Below are 20,713 nucleotides of genomic sequence, written 5' to 3' on the forward strand. Positions count from 1 at the left end.
TAGTTAAAAGCTTCAGCAAAGTCTGGAGGGAGTGCTCTGAAGAGTTGGGAGCCGCGCAGAGGTGACTGTAACTCCTCTCGCAATTTCAGACTATTCTTCTGTGGCTCAGGACAAAAGCCTTTTCTTTTCCCTCCGTGTTCAAAGAGACATTTGTCTTGAGATGTTGCAGCTGTGGGCCGTGGGATTGCTTGTTTGAAGATACCCCCTCGTAGACGAAAGGAGAGGCAACGCACTGAAAAGTGGTAGTATTTTATCGTGTGTGGGTTCCCCCCCCTCCTCCTCCTCCCTCCCTCCTCCTCCACTGCCATGTGTGGTTTTTAATAAGAAGAAGAATGTGGAGGCAACATTTTCCAGGCAAGGGGAAATTTCCTGTTTCTTTTCTGTTTGTTTAATAAAGTGTGTAGTTGACTGTAAAACTGTAGCTACTTTGTTGTGAACGGGTAATTCAGGCGAGTGTCAGGATCGCTTCTTGATGCACTTTTATATACTGCAAGTGAACATGTTTAAAGCCTTTTTTATTTTTTTATTATTTTTTATTGCTGCGTGGCGTAGGCAACTGAGATTAATAAGAATTAGGCAAATGGCTTCTGCTTTTGTTTCTGTGAGATAGTACCAGCCGTCTTGCGGTCACACAAAGGCTGCCATTTACCAAGGAGCACTCCCTAATTCTCTTGGCAGGGGTGCCATTGGGATCGGATACAAGTGGGTGGCAAAGGGGAGGAGCGGCAGAAGAGGACAAGCAGGCTTTGTGTATTAAAAATGAAACAAAAGCACTTTATACGCGGGGCTGCGTGCAACAAGCGGAGCTGCCTGTGAGCCGGGGTGGAGTTTGAGTTCTCAGCGTGACTGCAAAACCTTTCTTTTTTTTTCTTCCATGAACCCTTCCTCCTCTCCCTCTTCCTTAGCAAGCTCTCCCTGCAATGCTCATGAGGGTCCGCGGGCAGCTGAAAACGCCTAAAAAAACCCCAAACATATCGGAACAATACTTGCCATGACTTTGCAAGAATGGCTGGGGGTTTGTTGGCAAAACCAGCTTCAGATGGCGGTGGAGCCGCCAAATTTGTGAGGCGGTTGGGAGGGAGAACTGATCCCACCCCAGCCCCAAGGAGAGATGGTCTGCTGCCTCTCCTGCCTGCGCCGCCCCCCCCCCCCCCCCCCCCCGCTGGTTCTGCTGCCTGTGGGGGGCGGGCAGCGATGGTCTTGGATTGCACAGCATCGTACCCCTCGGCGGAGGCAGCCCCCTGGTTTTGCAGTGCGTGGCAGAGTGAAGGGGTTAATGGCTGCAGTGTTTTATCAGAATTTAGGGGAGGTGTCTGGCTGTTTAATTACTTTCTGATCCATGGCATACCTCGTTCTTAATGAAGCAGTCGCACGCAGAACAAACATGCTGTATGAGCTTGGGTAAAAAGAAAAGCGGGCTGAGTTTAGCTTGGTTTTGTCAGCCCACATGTTTTGGTTTGAATGTGTTTATGCCAGAGGTAGGACGGTGAAGAATAGGTGCAGGGTGGTGGAAAGGCAGGTGAGGACTATTGCAAATCTGTCAGTGGTTTTTATTAAAACCTAATTTCCATACATTATGCACTTCATCTCATACTGATGTGCTTCAAAACTTTCCTTGTCAAGCTGAAGTAAATTCCCTCATTGAAGTAGGAGAAGGGAGAGACGTTCCTCTGGCTACCTCGCTCTTTCCAGCCAGCATTCAACCTCGGCAACTGCACTTCTGTGTGCGGGTGAGGGTGAAATGCCTAAGAAGCCTGTGTCATCATGCACAATTACATCCCTAATCCTGGGCAAAGACACAGATGCTGTTTCAAAAAAAAAAAAAAAAAAAAAGCCGTGTTTCGTTTGACTTTCAAAGAAGCTTATATAATGGCTGCATAATAAAACCGTTATTTTGGGGCTCAGATTAAATGTCAAAGTTTCAGCTAACCCGTGGTTTCATTTTCCATGTGCCGTGCTTGCAGGCAGCCACCACCAGCCTCCGTGTGCTGCTGCTCTGCCTGAGGCTGGTCCTGGTCCCTGGTGAGCACCAAGCTCAAGAGCTCAGCTTGTCCAGATGCTGGGTGGTGTGGGGACAGGGATAGTGGCCACCGAAGCAGGGACTGCCACGGCCACCTTGCCGCTGCATCCGATTCCTTGTTATTTACAGTTGCAGCGTGAGGCTGGTAGGTGATGCTCTAAGCCTTGGAGATCATACATGTTAGTAAGCGTTTAAGTCAGTGTTATAATTCACTCGTTAACCTGAGAAAATAATCTAGCTGCAGTATAGTGCTTCACACAAGGATTGTGTAAGCGCTCTGAGATTTGTACATGTTTTTTTCTTGCTTATCTGCTTATGGCAAGCTTCTTTCAGTTATCCAAATCGTCTCGGCGCTCTACCCTGCCTACTGACACAGTTGCACTTCCATCTGGATGAAATGCATGCAAACAAAACGCATTGCTTCCAGTACATGCTAATGGAGAGCTTGGTAGGAAAGACAGAGAGGAGGACCTATTCCAAAAATGTTCACGTGTAATGCTGAAAATCTTCAGTCAGGTCTGCTGGGTTGGTTGTTTCTTCATTTCTTAAAGCAGATTCAATAAAATAGGAATGGAGAGCCGTTAAACCCACTGCATTAAACCTGCCTGTTTCCATGGGGTCATTTTTTCTCATGTAAAATATATGTAACTATGTGCTATTCCGAGTTTTATGATGCAGCAGTACAGATACCTCCCCAGGGTGATGCTCTTGGTGCCAGCACAGTCTAGGAGGCATCGCTTTGGCCTGTAGCGCCTGTGTCTGTCACATACGCATCAGCTGGTGGAGATCTTGCTAATACTTTATGTGACAGCAATCTGGACAAAAAGGCACATTTAATTTTGCCTTAAAAAAAAAAAAAAAAAAAAAAAGAAAAAAGAAATCAGTGCATTGCTCTTCTCATTAGTTTCTTTATCTCATTGTCACTTCTCTGGCACATGGGGCTGCAGTGACAGGATTCCTGGGGTTGACCGCATTCCAGAGGGCTGGAGCAGTACCCAGCCCTGCGCACAAGGGCCAGTGAAGGAGCCTCCCGCTCTCGGCTTTAGTCCCACTTACTCAAACAGTGCCACAGGCAGAAGCATTTGTTCTGTAATACTCCACATGCAATGTTTGACCCCTGCAAAATACCCCAAAACAACTTGGCAGTTTTCCTCAGTCAAGCCCTGTGCTTGCCCAGCTCACCAGCATCAGCAGCTTCACTGCGAGTATGTGGTGATACTGGTGATGTAGTGTGGCAGGGGAAAACACCAATCCAGAGGGAGTGAAGGCATTTACTGTGCCTGTTAGCCCCTCAATAAAAGGATCACACAACCACTGTGCTTAAAGGTGAGACAGATGTTGGCTGGTAGCCCTGGAAGGTTCCCGTGCAGAAGGGGGTTGGTAAGGAGAGAGGCGATGCTGGGGCTGCTTACGCACGGTGTGAAGGTTCCAACCCAGACCCTTCAGGCTGGGTCATCTCATGGTGGCAGCAGCAGAAATAAAATACTTTGTGCCTAGAGCCCCAGCTCCCTGCACCTATGTTTTTTCCCAGAAACCACCTGGGTAGCCAAAAAAGTTAATTGAGATATTTTGTACGGTCCTAATGTAGTAAATGCCCTTTTGAGTGGTAAAGGGAGGTACAGAAATTTCTAAGTGGCTTGTCCAGAAATGAATGCGATTCTGTGCGACCTGCTCTAGGTGAACGTGCTTTAGCAGGGGGTCAGACTAGATGATCTCCAGAGGTACCTTCCAACCCTGACCACTCTGTGATTCTGTGAACTGGTTAATCCCTGGCAGAGCAATAAATAGGATATAAAACCCGGCCTTCTGCAGCCCTTGGTGGTGATCTTTCCTTTCCTCACCTCAGCCTGGAGAACATGTGAATGTGAAATGAGAAAAATGCAGCACAGCTCAACGGACCCTGGAATACAAATAGTTTCAAGGGAGCAGCCCGTGGCGAGGTGTGTGTAAGTGGGAGAGGAGCGGTGTCCTGCACTGGCATGAGAGCACTTGCTGCCATGGCTGAGCAGGGTCTGCGGCCATGCCATCCTGTTATACAAGGTCCTTCACACTGGCTCCAGCCGCACATCCCGGAGCATCCTGCGGGATATGGGGAGAGACCAGGTTTGGTTTTACAAAGTAAGCTGAGCTTCACTGCTCCCACCTTGAAGCCTTTTGGTAGCTGGTAATAGAATATAAGCCTATATGCTAAAGAGATCTTCTTTGTCCTGCTTTTTGTGTGGTTTTCCAGTAATCCTTTTTTTTTTTTTTTTTAGTGGATATCTGTTTGGACTTGTCTTTCTGAGGTGGTCAAAATGGTAAAGTCATTCCTTAAAAAAACAGACCAAGTGCCAGTGTACATCTGTGGAACAAAACCTTGGCCCTCCTGCAGGCAGGGAGGGGTAAAAATGACTGCTGGCTTGGGGTTCACTCCTAAGGTGCTAAACAAAACGGTTTAAGAGGCCAGCAGCTCTGGTGTACGTGGTTTGATTGAAGGGTGGCCTGTGTCGGTGAGGATTGGCAGAGTGGGGATACACCCCCATAAAGTCACCAGTGGCTGAAATGGGGTCATCCATCCCTGTCCTGGGAGCAAGCCTTGCTGCGTTTTCTCTCCAGCCAGGGCAAAACCGCAGCCCTACTCCCAGAGGGGAATCTGGACCTTGTGCTAAGCTTTGCACTGTGTTGCCATCATCCCCTGAAATTTGTTGTACAACCCAAAACCAGGTACCGCTGCCCCTCACCTGACACAGGAACACACGCAGGTACCGCTGCTCCAGGGGAACCTTCCGACTGCTGCCGGTGTAAAAACTGCGCTCCTTCTGCTTGCAGGTATTCGCCCTCAAATCATGAACGGCCCCATGCACCCCCGGCCCCTGGTGGCACTGCTGGACGGGAGGGACTGTACGGTGGAGATGCCCATTCTGAAGGACTTGGCGACGGTTGCATTCTGTGACGCACAATCAACTCAGGAGATTCACGAGAAGGTAACGTGCGCTGCGAGGGCATGGGGGGGCCGGGCTGGGAGCCGGTGTGCTCCAGCCTTCTCTTCCAGTTCTTGAGCAAAATGTGTACCCAGCTGCACTTCGAGTCAATCAGCAGATAACATCAACAGAAGTCGCCGCAGATTAAAATTCATCGAGGCTGTTTTAGAAGCCAGATGTTATTGGGGGGGGGGAGACACAAAAAAAGTCACCTTATCTCTGTGCATCAGGTTTTTTACATCAGTATTATTAATGTTTCTCATTTTTTTTGGAAGTCCGCTTGCTCAGTGCAGGAGTGACAACACTCTGCGCTTCCCCAGGGTGCGGCACAGTTGCTCTGGCTTTGCTAACACCATCCCACACTGCTGATGGCTCTCCTCGGGTGCTGGCTGCACCTCCAGCAGCTCATTTCTCCCCAGCAAGGAGTAAGTGAGGTTGGGGCAGCATGTAGGCAGATATGTGCAGTGTGGATCGGTGTTTCTGCTTGGAAGCTCAACTGCTTGCTTTTAAAAGTATTCTTTGTGCACATTTAGATAATCCCAGTGAGGTTTGAAGTTATCAGAAATCGCTTCCAGAATCGAGGGAAGAGAACGACAAATAGCATCACTGCTGAGCTTTGTAGTGCTTCAACTATTGAATGTGGGGGAAGGAGGATGGAGGGGTTTGTGCGACATTAATAGATGATAGGTGAGCCAGTCTTGGAGAATTTACATAGGTCTTGGGTTTCCAGAGCACTGAGGTAGCTTGTGGTGAGCACTAATAGAGGTTTGAATCTTCATTGAAGGGGACGAAGTACAGCCTTACGTGACTGCAAAGCCTCACGCAGATCTTTTTAGGTACTCTGGAAAACATACAGAAAAGGTTAATGTGAACAGTGTGACAGGTACTTGAGCTTCCAACATGCAAAAGAAGGTCAGGGAGTTGCAAGTGACACAGAGTCATGTCCAAAACCAATAGATACTGCCATAAAACCTAATTCCTTTTTAAAGGGTTGGAAGTAGAAGGATTAGCAGATAACCACCTGGAAAAGGGTCTGGGTGAGCGACAGGCTTGGTTTTCCTTTGTCTTGTCTTCTCAGACGTAACATCATAATTTTCAGATACCTATCCGATCCATTCCCAAAGGGAATGGCCTCGGAGTCGGTAGGTGACACCCCTGACGGTTTTAGTGACACCTTGAAGTGTCAGCTTGCACCGTGCCTGGGTCAGATAGTCAAATCTGGGGTCAGCAGTGCAGATGTACAATTCACTGATGTTCTGATTCGGGAGCTGTAGCTTTCCCCTCCGGGTGTCGTGGTGGCTCTTAATGTCTCTATTCTGTTCCAGGTATTAAATGAAGCTGTTGGGGCGATGATGTACCACACCATCACGCTGACTCGAGAAGACCTAGAGAAGTTCAAGGCCTTAAGGGTCATTGTTCGAATAGGCAGTGGCTACGACAACATTGACATCAAAGCTGCGGGGGAGCTTGGTAGGTCTCAGCTCTGCACCCTGATTCCCTCCCGTGTCCTTCCAAGTCTTTAAAATCAGCACAAATACCTGCTGCTTTCCCTAGGGGTGTGCTTGCAGTGCGGGCTTGCAGGCAGGGCCTCCAAGGGGCCTTAATTCAGCCCCTAAAACTACAGGTGCCGTTGGCATTTTTTTTTCATGTAGAGAATATTGTGACAAGAAAACTGGTGTGGTTTTAGAAGTTTTAGGAGGCAGCTTTTAGGCTCATACTGTGTTAAAACTGCCCTATCTGAATCCTTGATTCCTAAGCTGTCCCTAGTTCCAGGTGCCCACTTGTACTCAAGGATATTTGTATGGCTGTTCTATTTCTGGCACAGGAGAGTTGATCTAGCTCTAGAAAAATTGGAGGAAGGGTGTTTTATTATATTTTGTTAAGCAAGATTAGTCTCTTGATCTGATCTGGTTCTCAGAGTCATGCCCACACTGCTGGGAAGGCAACGTGTCAGATGGTAGAGCAGGAATTGTGCGTTGGGTTGCTGTTGCCTCCTTTGCCATCTCATCAAAGGTGCCTCAGGAACTTGAAAAAGACATTCACCGTGAGTCCATGGTACATGGACTGCCAAAACACATGGATCACGTTGTCAGAAAGGAGCCCTTATGTCCCTTATGTGGGATTTTTCTGGGGTCAGGGGTGCGTGCAGGCTGCGTTGCATGGCTGTCACAGTGCTGGGGACACCGGATTTCTGTACTGGTTGGGATGGTCAGAGGCCTTTGGCTGCACACCCACAGCTGCAAAAGCTTAATTGTATCAGTGATTTTAGCAGCTGAGTTACAATCGGTTTTGATCATCTGATCCCAAGATTCAGTCTATCAAGCAGTCCTACAATAGTGTTTAGGATATCTTGTATTAAAGGTTATCTCTGGGGAAGTGAAGAATAACAGCCATTTCACGTGAGCCATTTTACAAAGATAATTGCGATAAGAGAGTTTCAAATAGTCATTCCTAAAAAAGCAATTCTCAATATAGTGAATTATTTTTTTTTGAGAGGAGAACAATGTCTTCTCGATGTAATGGTTTCTTCACGTTTTTAACTCTTATTGTTATTATCCATTATAACAGTGTTCTGAGGCTTTGAACATCAAGAAGGGGAAAATATAACGACTAAAGTAATGGGATACTGCAGTATAATCCTTCTTTTTATACTTGGCAAATTGGGTGGCCAAATGATGTGGTTTCGAGTAGAAAATGTAATGACTACCCACAAATGTAGCGTAAAGTTTAATTGGTATTGCCTTCCATAAGGTAGTTTTTAAACTGTGCAGTCAATAAATGAATGACCAGTGCCTAAACACGGTGCCTGGCCACGCACCAGTGGCCACCTGTGGGACCAGGTCTGGCCCAGAAGACACCCCCAGAACAAGATGCTGGTGTTGAACTATCCACTGTGGGTATTTAACCCCCTGGTGCCGGCAGCTCCTGCTCCTGGGGGCACGAGGGCAAATAACAGGGTAAGAAGCTCACGGGAAAGGCAGTCTGGTGTCATCCAGCTCTATAAGCAAGTGGTCCAGCAGAAAAGGGACAAGACCCAGCAGGGTTGGGGATGGGGACGCTCAGCAGAGCTGCAGGCTGACAGGACGTGCTGCTAGAGTCACCCGTCACCCTCCAGCCTTCTTGTCTCTTCTCTTCCCCCACGAGCAGCCACGGCCTCTGCCTACAAACGGGCAGGAGCTGTTGCCTGGTGCCGAAGCGGGTGGTCATCTTGGGAAACCCTCCCTGCTGCTTCGTTAGGGCCTTGGGCAGGCGCTCAGCATGGTTTCTGGGCTGCACCCACATCCCCAAAGTAAATCAAAAGTTGCCCTCTGTGGAAGAGATGGGGAATGTAAAATGGGACAGCACCAGCTTTAAGAGCTCATGGGGACCGGGGCATCATGGCCCTGTCACCTGAAAGGGAGAGGAGGTGAGCAGTGGTTTAGGGGTTAGTTGGGGTGGGGTTTTCCACCCTGTAGAGTCAGTCAGTTTTTCTGTAGGTCTTTCAAACAGCCACGGGGTGGAAAGCAGTTTTGAAAACAGAAAAGCAGCTCCTGGGAGCAGGGATATTGACAGGGGGATGGGAAACAGATTTTCGACTTTGAATCAGTGGCCCTCACAGTGGAAGGGGATTTTCTGAGTCTCTTACGCTGTCTTTATCTCCTACTTTTTCATGGTTTCTACTCAAAGGCCCCAGTCCAGTAAAGCACGTAAATACACATCCATCTTTAATATGTGTGTTTAAATTGCATTGAATCCGGTGGGATGTAAGCATGTGCTTAACTGCTCTGCCGAATAGAGGTGCAGTTCAGCACCCCCTTACACACACTACCGAGCCAGAGCCTGGACGGGGCAGCGAGCGGGGAGGCATTGCCAGTGAACTTAATACTTGCAGCTCCGAGCAGGGACACAGCAGCTTCAAATAAGCCTTTTGTGGCAAAGGAGCAAAAAGTCTGTTACCAAACCTGCGCCAGGGCAGGCAGGCGTGCAGCGGCAGTGCTGGGGTGGGGGAGCTGCTCCAGCGTGGCTGTGCCCCCTCCACTTGCCACATTCTGAGAAAGCCTCCAGATTTTGCAGCAGGAGCAACTGGTTCTTCCTGCAGAGTGTGTGGTGGAGGCTGCACTGATGGTGCACGTGCCATGGTGGTAGCCATCACCCCAAGCCTTGCTGTGGGGTGTTTTGAGTCGACTGTTGTGGTGCTTGTTGGTGGAAGGGGAAGCTGACCCTGCCATGCCAACCTGGCACACCATCCTGCTTGAGCGCACCAAATTATTGATCCCTAAATAATTTAATAGTTGAACAGTCTTCTTGTGGAAAAGGAGTGACTTCTGCCAGCATGATTTAAATCACTTTGAAGGTAGATTAAAGTAAGCAAGAATAAGACTTCCTATTGCAAAACAAACCTTTGCTGCTAGAGTTACTCCTGCATAGCTATTGCACTTGAAATCTGCACTTGTCCTTACTCTAGAGAGACGCTGGAGTGTAGGGGACCCCTGAGTATTACAGGTCACTGTGGTTTTTGCAGAGATTTCAGGCAGTTGTACCTAAACCAGGCACATCCTTAGCAAACGTTGCTCCAAATGCTTTAAAAAAAAAAAGGATGGGCTGGCTGAGTGATGTGAAGATGAAGTGCCAGGAGCCCCCCTGCTTTGCTGTGGGGTGGGTGGCCGGGGCTGCCCCCCCTGAGCCACGGTTGTGCTTTGTGGTGTTGCCTCTGCAGGGATCGCCGTCTGCAACATCCCCTCGGCCGCTGTGGAGGAGACGGCCGACTCCACCGTCTGCCATGTCCTCAACCTCTACCGACGGAACACGTGGCTCTACCAGGCACTGCGGGAGGGCACGCGGGTGCAGAGCGTGGAGCAGATCCGGGAGGTGGCCTCCGGTGCTGCCCGCATCAGGGGGGAGACACTCGGCCTCATCGGCTTCGGTAGGTGGGCGAAGGGCAGGCAGCCTGCGAGCAGCATGTGCAGCACTGCTGGCCCCATGTTCAGCCTCTGAGGAAGACTCAGCACCACTTCACTGCCCTGAGAAGGACCTAAAATGAGCATTTTCAAAACCAGAACCACCTCTTAATGCTGATTTTTTTGGTGAAGGAGCTGCATTTTGTGAGCCTTGGCTGAGTCCTTGGAGAAACACTGGTGAAACCCAGCAGTGCCCCAGGAGGGACTACATTTGGTAGTGCTGCCATCCTCTCCCAAAAAAACCTGTCCCTGAACCACAGCTACACCAGCCTGGCTCTTCCTGAGACATTCTGCCCTGCTTGGGGCAGGGCTGGGGAAAACAAAATTTGTCTTCAGTTCACCCATAGCTATAGGGAGTTTCAGCATCAGAGGGATCATCAGCACCTCTGCTGACAGCCATTTGGAATCCCTTTGGGGACGCGAAGCCCCCATCACGAGAGGGATCAGGAGGTGTGTTCAGGCAGCTGAAGCTCACCCAGCACTTGATGGCCAGGTGCAGGCAAAGTGGCACCATCGTGAGCAGAGATTTGGCGAGGTGCTGGTGTAGGGAGCAGTTCTGGCTGCTGGAGGGTGGCCGCTGTTGGGGTTGTGCCAGCCGGGAGCTTCACCACAAATGCCACAGCAGCATCTCCACTTGGTTTCTGTGCCACAGCCGTTTGCCCCACTTGCTTCACGCTGTTGTCCTGCAAAGCCCTGGGCTAATTAGTGCAAAAAAGCTGGCATATGAGCACGTTTAAATGGGGAAACTGGAGCAAGGCGGGTGGGTCAGGTTCCAGCAGGAGGTCGGGGTTAGCCAAGGTCTGTCTGGCAGGGCGAGGGTGAGGGCGGCAGCGCGTACCTGGCTGTGTGCTGGCAGCTGGATGTCCATGCAGGCAACCGGCTGATGTCCCCTGCTCAGCCATGCCTCTCTGGGGCAGCAGCAGGGCGTCAGGTGTGTGCATGCACGGGGGGACATCACCGTGCACCACTAACCGGGCACGCGCTGGGCTGCCACGCTGCTGCTAGCTGGAAAAATTAACAAATAAATAATTGAGACCTGACACACAGGGCACGTGGAACTTGCACAGCCTGTGGCGGGGACAGGCCGGGGGGGTCTGTAGCAGCGCTGCACGTCCTTCCCCAGCACAGCGGCCATAGTAGCCCTTTGCTTCCAAGCCACGACAGTTGCCTTCATCATGCCCAATTAACCAGCCGTTCAGTGAGAGGCTGAAAAATCTATCGCAAGTCGTCTAGAAAAGGCGACACTCTTTTTCTTCCATTTTTGGCTTTTCTTGGTAGACACGGCACCGCAGAGGATTGTTTCTCTGTGATGTCCAGAGCTGCGTGTTGGTGGGGCCAAGGCACACACTGGGCCTTCCCTGCCGGACCTGCATGGCCATGGATCGTGCCACATGTTCAAATGGCCACGAGCTGGCAGGTGCCTAATGGCCTCACCCTTTGCTTTGTTTGGCTTTTTTTTTTTTAATTTTAACATAAGCATCTGACATTTGCTAGAGCCAAGCACAGCCCTCCCTGTGCAAGGTGGCATGGGTTCTCCCCTCCAGCCAGCATCCCTTCAGGGGCTGTCTGGGGAGCCCAAGGGGTCCCAGGGGACCCACGGCAGCCCCCAAGCCACGCTAGGGGATCAGGCCATGGGGCAGCTCAGCAGTGTGAAGCCAGGGAGGTGGGAATCAGTTAAATTACTGCCTCTCTTCCCTTCACACACAGGTCGCACTGCACAGGCGGTCGCAGTCCGAGCCAAGGCGTTTGGCTTCAACGTGATCTTTTATGACCCGTACCTGCAGGATGGGATAGAGAGGTCCCTGGGAGTCCAGCGGGTCTACACACTCCAGGACCTGCTCTATCAGAGCGACTGTGTCTCGTTGCACTGTAACCTTAACGAACATAACCACCACCTTATCAACGACTTCACGATTAAGCAGGTAATTCACTTCGCATGCACAACCAAGGAGAGTGCTCTGCTCTTCAGCGGGCAAACCCGACACATCACTGCTGGCCACGCATCCCTCTGCAGTTGCGGCCACAGTGAGCCAGCGCCTCAGTGCCTAGGGGCTACCTCCAAAGTAGCTGGTTGCACCCACCAGCCCATCTGTTTCCCCACGGTGCTTACCAGGGGTAGCATGCTGCCGGGTACGCGTGCCCTGCGCCTGTGGTGGGGAGGCAACGGCAGGAGCGGGTTTTGTTTGCTGATACCAGCCAGAGCTGGACTTTCCCTAGAAAACCCACGTGCAGCAGGGTGGGGACTGCTCTGGGGCAGGAGCACAGCCACTCAGCCTGAAAAGCGGGGTGCAGTCCCAGCGGGAGGCACCCCAGGGCACCTGCTGCTGCGTCGGGACAGGAGTTGGGTCACTGCACTGAGCTCACCCTCATCTCTCTCTCCCCGGCCGCCGCCAGATGAGGCAGGGAGCGTTCCTGGTGAACACGGCGCGCGGGGGGCTGGTGGACGAGAAGGCCTTAACTCAAGCCCTGAAGGAGGGACGGATACGAGGGGCTGCGCTTGATGTGCACGAGTCTGAACCATTTAGGTAAAGCTCCAGTTTGCGGGGCCAGGGGACACACAACACCCACGAGCCTTGTCACACACTGCCAGCGCTGGGGGATGGTCCTACTGGTTTGGGAAAAGGCTGTGGCACCTTGTGGTATCCATCATTCGTGGGCTGGCACCGGGATGACAGATGTTCAAAGGGACACTAGGAGCATAAAACAAGAAATCAGCCTGGTTTTTGTTAAACAAAAAACCACGCTCATTAATCCATGAGAACAAATTTAACATGTTGAATGTTGGGCATTTTTGCCCACAGGCTGCTGCTAGCTGGGAAGGGGTTGGTTGTAAGTGGGAATGCAACTTCTCTCGTTGAAGACCGTTTGCTTGTGTTTTCAGAAACTTTTTTTTAAAAAAGTAAGTGTGCTTCTATAAAGGGTGAACCCCCACCTCCTCCCACCCTGGGCTGGGTGATCCAAAGCCTGTGCCAGCATCCCCAGCGCTGCTGCAGAGACACGCCCAGACATTTATTCCTGTGGAAGCATTAAGACCAACTACCCAGTAGGTTGGGGGTTCAGCCCTGTTGGCTCTTTTTTGGTGCATTTTCAGTTGTGCCATGCACGGGAACTGTGCTTCCTCCCCAGCACTTCTGTGGCCATTTTGGGCTGGCAGGACCCTGTCTGGCTGCTTCCAGCCCCTGTGCCACAGGTGAGGGGCCGGGAAAGGAGGCTTGCATGTGCAGAGGACAGGCCACAAATCTTCTGCTACTCATAACATCTTTTATTCTCTCTTTAAATCTTGAGTAATCTTTGTTTCCTCTCCCCCTGCTCCCAGTTTCGCTCAAGGCCCGTTGAAAGATGCTCCTAATTTAATCTGTACTCCACACACTGCTTGGTACAGCGAGCAAGCGTCACTAGAGATGAGAGAAGCTGCTGCTACTGAAATACGGCGTGCGATCACAGGTACCCAGCCCCGCGGAGAAGCTGGGGTTAGCTCGTGTGTGTGTGCCTGGAACGGGAGCCAGGAGAGGCACAGACAGGGCTTCACCCTGTTGTGTCTTGGCAGGATACTGGGGAAAGGGGCCTAACCCTGATTGTATTCCCAGCAAAAGAGCTGAGACACAAAACTTTACCCGCATTTGAGCATGTTTGTGGTTTCTGTGGGGGTTTGTTTTGTTGTTTTTTTTTTTAATTAATGGGGCACTTGTGCAGTGTGGCAAAGACTAGTGTGCGTAAGTGGGAAGCAAAGGACAGCGAAGCGATAATTGCTGCCCAAACGGTGGTGCAGACCACAGCCGACTGCATGCCAGAACCAAACCCCGAAGCAGGGAAGGCACCTGTGTCCAGCTCTTGCTGTAACTCAGCTTGCTCCGAGGTGGCAGTCACAGTACTCCAGCAAATGGGTGGTTCTCTTGTCCTAAAAATTGCCCTCCTGGTTAAGGTGGAAGGCACAGCATCATCCCTGGCGGACTCAGAGGAACCACCCTTCCCGAAACAGAGTTGGGACTGAGGGTAAGAGACTGTGCTGCAATGTGCACCTGGGGACAGCCAAAACCTCCTCCTGAAACAAGGCGTATGGGATGTGTCGTCCCCCCCATCCTTTACACTAACAAATCTAGTGACATGCAAAAAAAATGTAGCTTATTAGAGGGTGATAAAGCTAGGACCCACCTGACGCATAATTACCTTTATTACCAACTCCAGGGCGCATCCCAGAAAGCCTAAGGAACTGCGTGAATAAGGAATTCTTTGTCACAACGGCTCCGTGGTCGGTAATAGATCAGCAGGCGATTCATCCGGAGCTCAATGGCGCCACGTACAGGTGAGCGGGGGAACGGGAGGGCTGCACCCGCGGGCCCGGCTGTAGCGCTAGGAGCCCGGCTGTAGCGCCCAGGAGCCCGGCTGTAGCGCTAGGAGCCCGGCTGTAGCGCCCAGGAGCCCGGCTGTAGCGCCCAGGAGCCCGGCTGTAGCGCTAGGAGCCCGGCTGTAGCGCCCAGGAGCCCGGCTGTAGCGCCCAGGGGCCCGGCTGTAGCGCCCAGGAGCCCGGCTGTAGCGCCCAGGGGCCCGGCTGTAGCGCCCAGGGGCCCGGCTGTAGCGCCCAGGAGCCCGGCTGTAGCGCCCAGGGGCCCGGCTGTAGCACCCGCGGGCCCGGCTGTAGCGCCCAGGAGCCCGGCTGTAGCACCCGTGGGCCTGGCTGTAGCGCCCAGGGGCCCGGCTGTAGCGCCAGGAGCCCGGCTGTAGCGCCCAGGGGCCTGGCTGTAGCACCCGCGGGCCCGGCTGTAGCGCTAGGAGCCCGGCTGTAGCGCCCAGGGGCCCGGCTGTAGCGCTAGGAGCCCGGCTGTAGCGCCCAGGGGCCCGGCTGTAGCGCCAGGAGCCCGGCTGTAGCGCCCAGGAGCCCGGTAACGGCTGCTACCTTGACTCAGGCGGCGACTGGGATCCCCCTCCCTGGGGAGCAGGGATGCCACCGCGGGGAGTACCAGCGCTGCTCGATGTAACCACGGGTTTATAAAGCCGCCCGTTTACGCTGCCTTCGTTCGGGTGGGCCAGCAGTGACGGCTGCAGCGCCTCCGTAAGCCGCAGGACCCCCGGGCCTGCAGACACGCAGGACGCAGCTTTTAAAGCGAAGTAGCGGCTGCAGGTTTGCTCTCCGCTTCGGCCCGTGCCCTGACCGCAGGGCGCCTGGCCCAGCTCGCGGGGTCGCGAGCCAGGGTGAAAGCTCCAAATATAGGTCCGTAGTCAGGTGGCCCAATTTCCACCCAAATCCCTGAGATTAGGGTTACTTACTGCTCCACTTTGGGTGGCTCAAAGCACGCCGATAAGAGACACCAAGGCACGAGGCCTCAGCTGGAACACGGGCAGCTTTCACCATATCACCGTTGCCAAGAATACTCAAGATACAAAAAAAAACCCTGCGGGACACATGGGGTGGCATTAGAGGGCAGGGGCGGGCAGGCATGCGGCCGGCCGCAGAGCCTTAGGTCAAGGCCCCCGGCCACGCATGTGCCATGGCCCTGCGTGCTCAGAACCTGCAGGTCCCACACAGAGTGCACAGGCTGGAACATCCGAAGCTGGGGCAGGCATGCCCCTCCGTCCTGCTCCGGCTGCTCTGAGGCATGGGGACAATGCCACCACCCCAAGGACAAGCCTTGGCTGCCGCCACAGGGTGCTTCATCCTTGCTAAGCCCCTGGGGAGCTGCGGCCCCGCTGCCCTGGTAAGCGGACAGGGGTCAGCTCTGCACCTTCAGGTAAAACCTTCCTTCCCCTCCCGGCTCCCCCTCCGCCTTTCCCTCCAGAGATGGCAGCCACGGGAGGTGCTGGTGGTTGGGGTGTCCAGGAGCCCTCCAGAGGGTTATGGTCACATTGCCCCCATGTGACAGCTTCCCTGTGGACAGCTCAAGAAATCCCTTCTTCTCTTTCTCAAACTCTTGGAATTTCTTGGAACACGCATAACTCACCCCATCCTTAGAAAAGAAGATGAACCAGATCCTACCCCGTTTTTCAGCTGCGCTCTCTGGTTACACGAGGAAGATTCAGCTACCCTCTGGAGAGGGAAAATTTACAACCCGGGTGTAGGTGTTCAAAGGTATTCACGTGCAGGGATGATTTAAGCCAGCGTGCCAGCATCCCAGAGCACTCTAGAGGATTCCTTACCCAGTTTTTCAAAAGAGAAAGGTTTCCTTATGGTTCAGCCACCTGCTAGAAGGCACAGAACAAGATGCAGTCCTGTGGAGGACATTTACCCGAGACGCAGCAGCACTGGTTTAACATTTAACATTGAGCTTTCCCTTGTAGTCTAAAAGAAAAACCAAACTCAGCTGTAGTAGAGAAGCGGAATCTCTTTGCTGCTCGGTCTTTCCATAGCCTCTGCAGCGGTGGTTGTGCTATTCGTGCTGTCTGTGGCCAGCTCTGACGTGACAAACTTGCCTCTCTCTGTCCCCTCTCCCAGGTATCCACCTGGGATGGTCAGTGTCGCACCAGGAGGAATACCGGCAGCTATGGAGGGCATCATTCCTGGAGGCATCCCTGTTACTCACAATCTTCCCACAGTGGCACATCCTTCCCAAGCTCCATCTCCTAACCAGCCCACAAAACACGGGGACAACAGGGAACATCCCAATGAGCAATAGCAGATAATTTAAAAATCATTCAATAAACTTAGGACCAAGAGACATTGGAAAAGAAGTTATACACAAACTAAAAAAAAAAGAATTTGATACGAAATTTGTAACGTTGATTTTGGACAGACGCATCATTGATGTTCCAGTGTTAATGACAAAGCGATAGCAGTCAAGACTGGGGAGAAGCCCTGAAGAAGTCACCTTCTGAAACTGAAAACTAGGATGTGATACATTAATGATCAACTTCTGTTATTGTGTGTTAAGTTTCCTTCATCTGTGCATCAATCACATGAATAAAAATAGATATTTTTTTTCCCCCCTCAATTCCTTGGGAAGGACAGGGCTTCTGCACCTGTTTCCAAACCATTGCATTAAGCCATCTTTACAGAGTTAACATAGAAATGTTAGAGGAAACCATTATGTGGCTTCAGCCCTTTCCTTACTCTTGTATCTGGTTACCTCTTCTAATGGGAGGCATCAGTACTGGCTTAGAAGTGGAAGAAAAAAACCAATGGTAATAATAATCCTTTTTGCAGTCTTACAGGGCCAGTGACATATAACAGAAGTTCTCCTGCCAGGTTTAAGTTCTAGCCATTCCAGCTGGGATCTGTGGGATGGGGAGGGCAGAAAGGGCTCCCAGTAACAGCCGCTGCCCTCCCAGGCTAATGAAAAAAGAAACTGCCAGTCTCTTCTCTGCCCAATACACTGAATAAAGTAGCTGTGCATTCACCTATGCCCTCCCTGCAATGATGCAAGAAAAAAAAAAAAAAGAAAAAAAGAAAAAAAAAAAGAAAAAAGAAGAAAGTATTAAGTTTCACACACTATTTGTACTCAAATATATTTTCTCAGTTTTAAATCTGCAGCTATTTTATCAAGTGGAAAAAAGTCTTGAGCTGGAAAGGGTTCAAGAATAATGTTGCATTTCCTTATGTCTCAGGAAACACTTTTTATGGTAACTTGTCAGACTGTCTATGAACAAAACCCACTTTTTTAGACATTGATAAAAGTCTTCTTTTCTTCACGTGATATTTTATACAAGAACACTTCAAAATGTGTTATTAGATGTGACTGATTTTAACAAATCCTATTAGATTTGTATCAACTAGTTACATGTTATATTCATAGTCTTTTGTGAATCATCGCCTTTTTGTTTTTAAAAAGATGGCCTATTTTGAGCCTTTGTATGGGTACATTCCTGTTTCTGTGACGAAAAAAAAAAATATCTTAAGCTGTCCCAAACAGAAAGAAAAAAAAAAAAAACCAACATAAAAACGAATGGCTATCAGAAGTATGTTTTGTTTTAGTGTGTTACCGTTATTGTATTTGTTTATTGTAAAGGTGGACATTTAGCGTTCAGTGCAGTTTTCAATAAAAAGTGATAAAATTTCTTTAATTTCTGAAAGGTAAGAGCTCTCGCTGCAACCTGGCTAATGCTTTAAGTTGGAGACACCGAGAGGTACAAACTGTAACGCTGATGGCTCTGTGCCCTCCTCCAAAAGCGAACAATTTTGCAGCAGAGAGCAGGTAAGTTTTCCTCGCGTCTGCCTTCAGTACCTCTGGCACGTGAGCAGCCACTGGGACCTGCTCCTGTCCCCGCCAGCAGAAGGGTGACGCTTACAGCAAACTGTGATGGCATCGGCCGAGGAATGGCCTCGGCTTCCTGCAGCAGCCTTGGAGAAGTGCTGTAGGAACTCTGTTCAGGCTTGCTGCGTGCAGCTCGCTTCTAAAATTGCACTGCTGGGAAACAGCTTGCTGAATTCAGTTTCCCATCCAGGCTTGCAGGGGGTGCTATCCATAAGCTGTACATTTGTAATTTGTGAATATTTAAAGTCAAGTGGGATATTACATGCAGCCTAGGTGAAAAAGTAAAAAAAAAAAATGCTATGGTTTCCGTTAAACTACAAAGGCAACTACACCTCAGCATATTTTGTGCACACAAGAAACGAAGCATTAACAAACCACTAGTGAACAAAACTGAAAAGGTGCTCTAGAGGTGCTAGCGGCTCCGAGCCCCACCGGACAAAACACCCGTTCATTTGCTTCCACCCTGCATCAGAGTGCCAGCACACACGGCGTCAGACGAGGCACGGAGCTTGGCCTGAAGAGGGACCAAGAAAAAAAGCTGAAACCAAAAAGCATCTAGGTTACAAAAGTCTGTATTTTGTTTGCTTTAAATTAAACTGAAAACTAATTACCGACTTCGCACATGTTAAAAGTTGGTCACCGTTTATAGATGAGTGACCGCTCTTTGTCAGCAATCAACATAGCACAGCAGTGATTATCCGTGACCACCACGAGAAACCAGGATGATAAACCAGGTTAGTTACAGAGAAGGTGTTTGGGAAATGCTGAAACGACAGTAAAAACCAATAGGAAACCATTTCATTGATGTTAAGGTTTAGAGTTGCTTTTAAAAATAAACTAGCTCTGGTACTTTGGTTTGTTTTTCAATAAGCAGTTGCATCCCAGATGGGTGCAAGTGCTTCCCTGCGTCGCAGGATCTTGTGCAGCGGTTGTTCCTCGGGGATCTGCTGCCAGCAGCGGGGACCGCAGCCGGACAGCGAGGGGCTCGGCTCAGACCCCCCAGAGGACAGGCAACACCGTGTTCTTCAGCTGACACCCAACCTGCCTCTCAACCCAAACCAAGGACGGATGCAAACGTGGGCAGGCAGCTTCCACTGGAGCCCTGCAAGCTCCACAGGAGCGGAAATCCGAGATCCCAAGGGTTACAAACGAAAGGACACGTTTTGGTAACAGGCTGCAGTTCGAGAAGTTCCCTCTGCTGTTGGGTTTCAAGCGTCTGCAGCGCAACCACCAGCAAAACGTGCAAAGAGAAGATCCATGGACGTGGAAAGGGAAGAGTATCATCGCAGTTACCATGTGTTAAAGTGCCGGGAAGCAGCATGCTGCAACTCTCAAATGGAAGATTATTGGGGAAGGAAACGGGAAGTAAAGGAGTCGCTGCTGCGGCTCTGTGCCGTTACTTTGCTGACAGAGCCACACTGCTGTCATGCTTTGGGCAGGCAGATGGGGAGGCTCTCCGTTGACTATGGATGTCAGAGCAGCTTAAAACAAGCAGCTTGAAGGTGACAAGACACCAAATAAAACCTAAAAGAAGGTGTTAAGGGAAGTTACTGAACAAAGGGGTGGGGGCAGTGGGGGGAAGCAGCAATTAAATAAGGGTCTCTATAAATGCACACAAACAGATTCTGTTAATGGAATAAACACGATCTAGTAATATTTGCCATAAGCCATGCAGCAGAACTTTGGAAGAATCCAGAATTACTAAATTTTAATATATTAAAAACAAAAGAAATACAGGGATTTTTCACTGAGGAATTCATAAATTAAACCAGAAAAAACAACCAGATGCAAAGGAGGTAGCAATGAAAAGCCAAGTTCTGTGCCAGGAAAGCACGTGCTGCTGCGAGCAATAATATGAGGAAAATAACACGGAGAAACCCAATTTTATATATATGTACTTGGCTAAAAGAGCAGAACTTGCTGACAAGCTGCAAGGTAGCATTTGCAAATTAACCTCATTACTTGTAAACTTTCAAGTATGTGATTCAAGGAGAGTACCCATTAACATACACTGACTACCGTGCTAGCACAAAGCAGGGGATTGCATCTCTTTAATCTACAGGTACATGAGGTTTGGATTAACTTGGATTCTGAAAAAGATCCTTCACCAGTTCCGAAATGACCTGTGAAGCACGGTAACCTGAACATACCATTTTACAGCACATCAGAACAAAACAATAATGATCAAAAAAGCCAAGAGCTCTGAAGTACCAGGACTGCCCTCTCATACCAGAACTAGATAAATACCGGAGAGCACGGTGCATGCTTTTGAAAACGGCTGAACTGACTCATGGTGAACTTCCACTTGCTGTGGTGAGGTGGTGGCTGGGGACGGGGATCGTCAGGCCACAACGCAGGCTGCCCACGTACAGCAACGGGAGGCGAGGAAAGGCGCTCGTCAAAATTTGGCTCAAGGTAGACTTTCACATCGGTTATTCCCCCCATGTCACACGGAAGCTTTACTTCCTTAAACGGAACAGTACTGCAGAAAGCAAAGAGGGGGTGGGGGGTGTTAAAGTTCTGCACACCCCGTGAAGTAGCCAACTGAAGGCAGGAGCTTATCCTTTTGTCCACCCAAACGGTGGTCTGCACAGGGGAGCCAGTCCTGGGTAA

General features: G+C 50.5%; 1 protein-coding gene across 4 annotated transcripts in view; it reads left to right on the forward strand.

The window, feature by feature from the left end:
* The window catches only part of CTBP2 (C-terminal binding protein 2), a 319,033-nt gene extending 301,115 nt beyond the window's left edge, over positions 1–17,918 (forward strand). For all 4 annotated transcript variants that reach the window (XM_037401063.1, XM_037401062.1, XM_037401060.1 and 1 more), the window contains 8 exons: positions 4,829–4,983; positions 6,306–6,450; positions 9,677–9,883; positions 11,625–11,839; positions 12,312–12,442; positions 13,234–13,361; positions 14,103–14,220; positions 16,345–17,918. In XM_037401063.1, coding sequence (XP_037256960.1) covers positions 4,829–4,983; positions 6,306–6,450; positions 9,677–9,883; positions 11,625–11,839; positions 12,312–12,442; positions 13,234–13,361; positions 14,103–14,220; positions 16,345–16,525 — 1,280 coding nt within the window. In that variant the 3' untranslated portion in view covers positions 16,526–17,918. The remainder of the gene's footprint in view (positions 1–4,828; positions 4,984–6,305; positions 6,451–9,676; positions 9,884–11,624; positions 11,840–12,311; positions 12,443–13,233; positions 13,362–14,102; positions 14,221–16,344) is intronic.
* The last annotated feature ends 2,795 nt before the right edge of the window (positions 17,919–20,713 follow it).

The sequence above is a fragment of the Falco rusticolus genome, chromosome 9, assembly GCF_015220075.1.
Source record: "Falco rusticolus isolate bFalRus1 chromosome 9, bFalRus1.pri, whole genome shotgun sequence".
In the NCBI taxonomy this organism is placed as follows: Eukaryota; Metazoa; Chordata; class Aves; order Falconiformes; family Falconidae; genus Falco; species Falco rusticolus.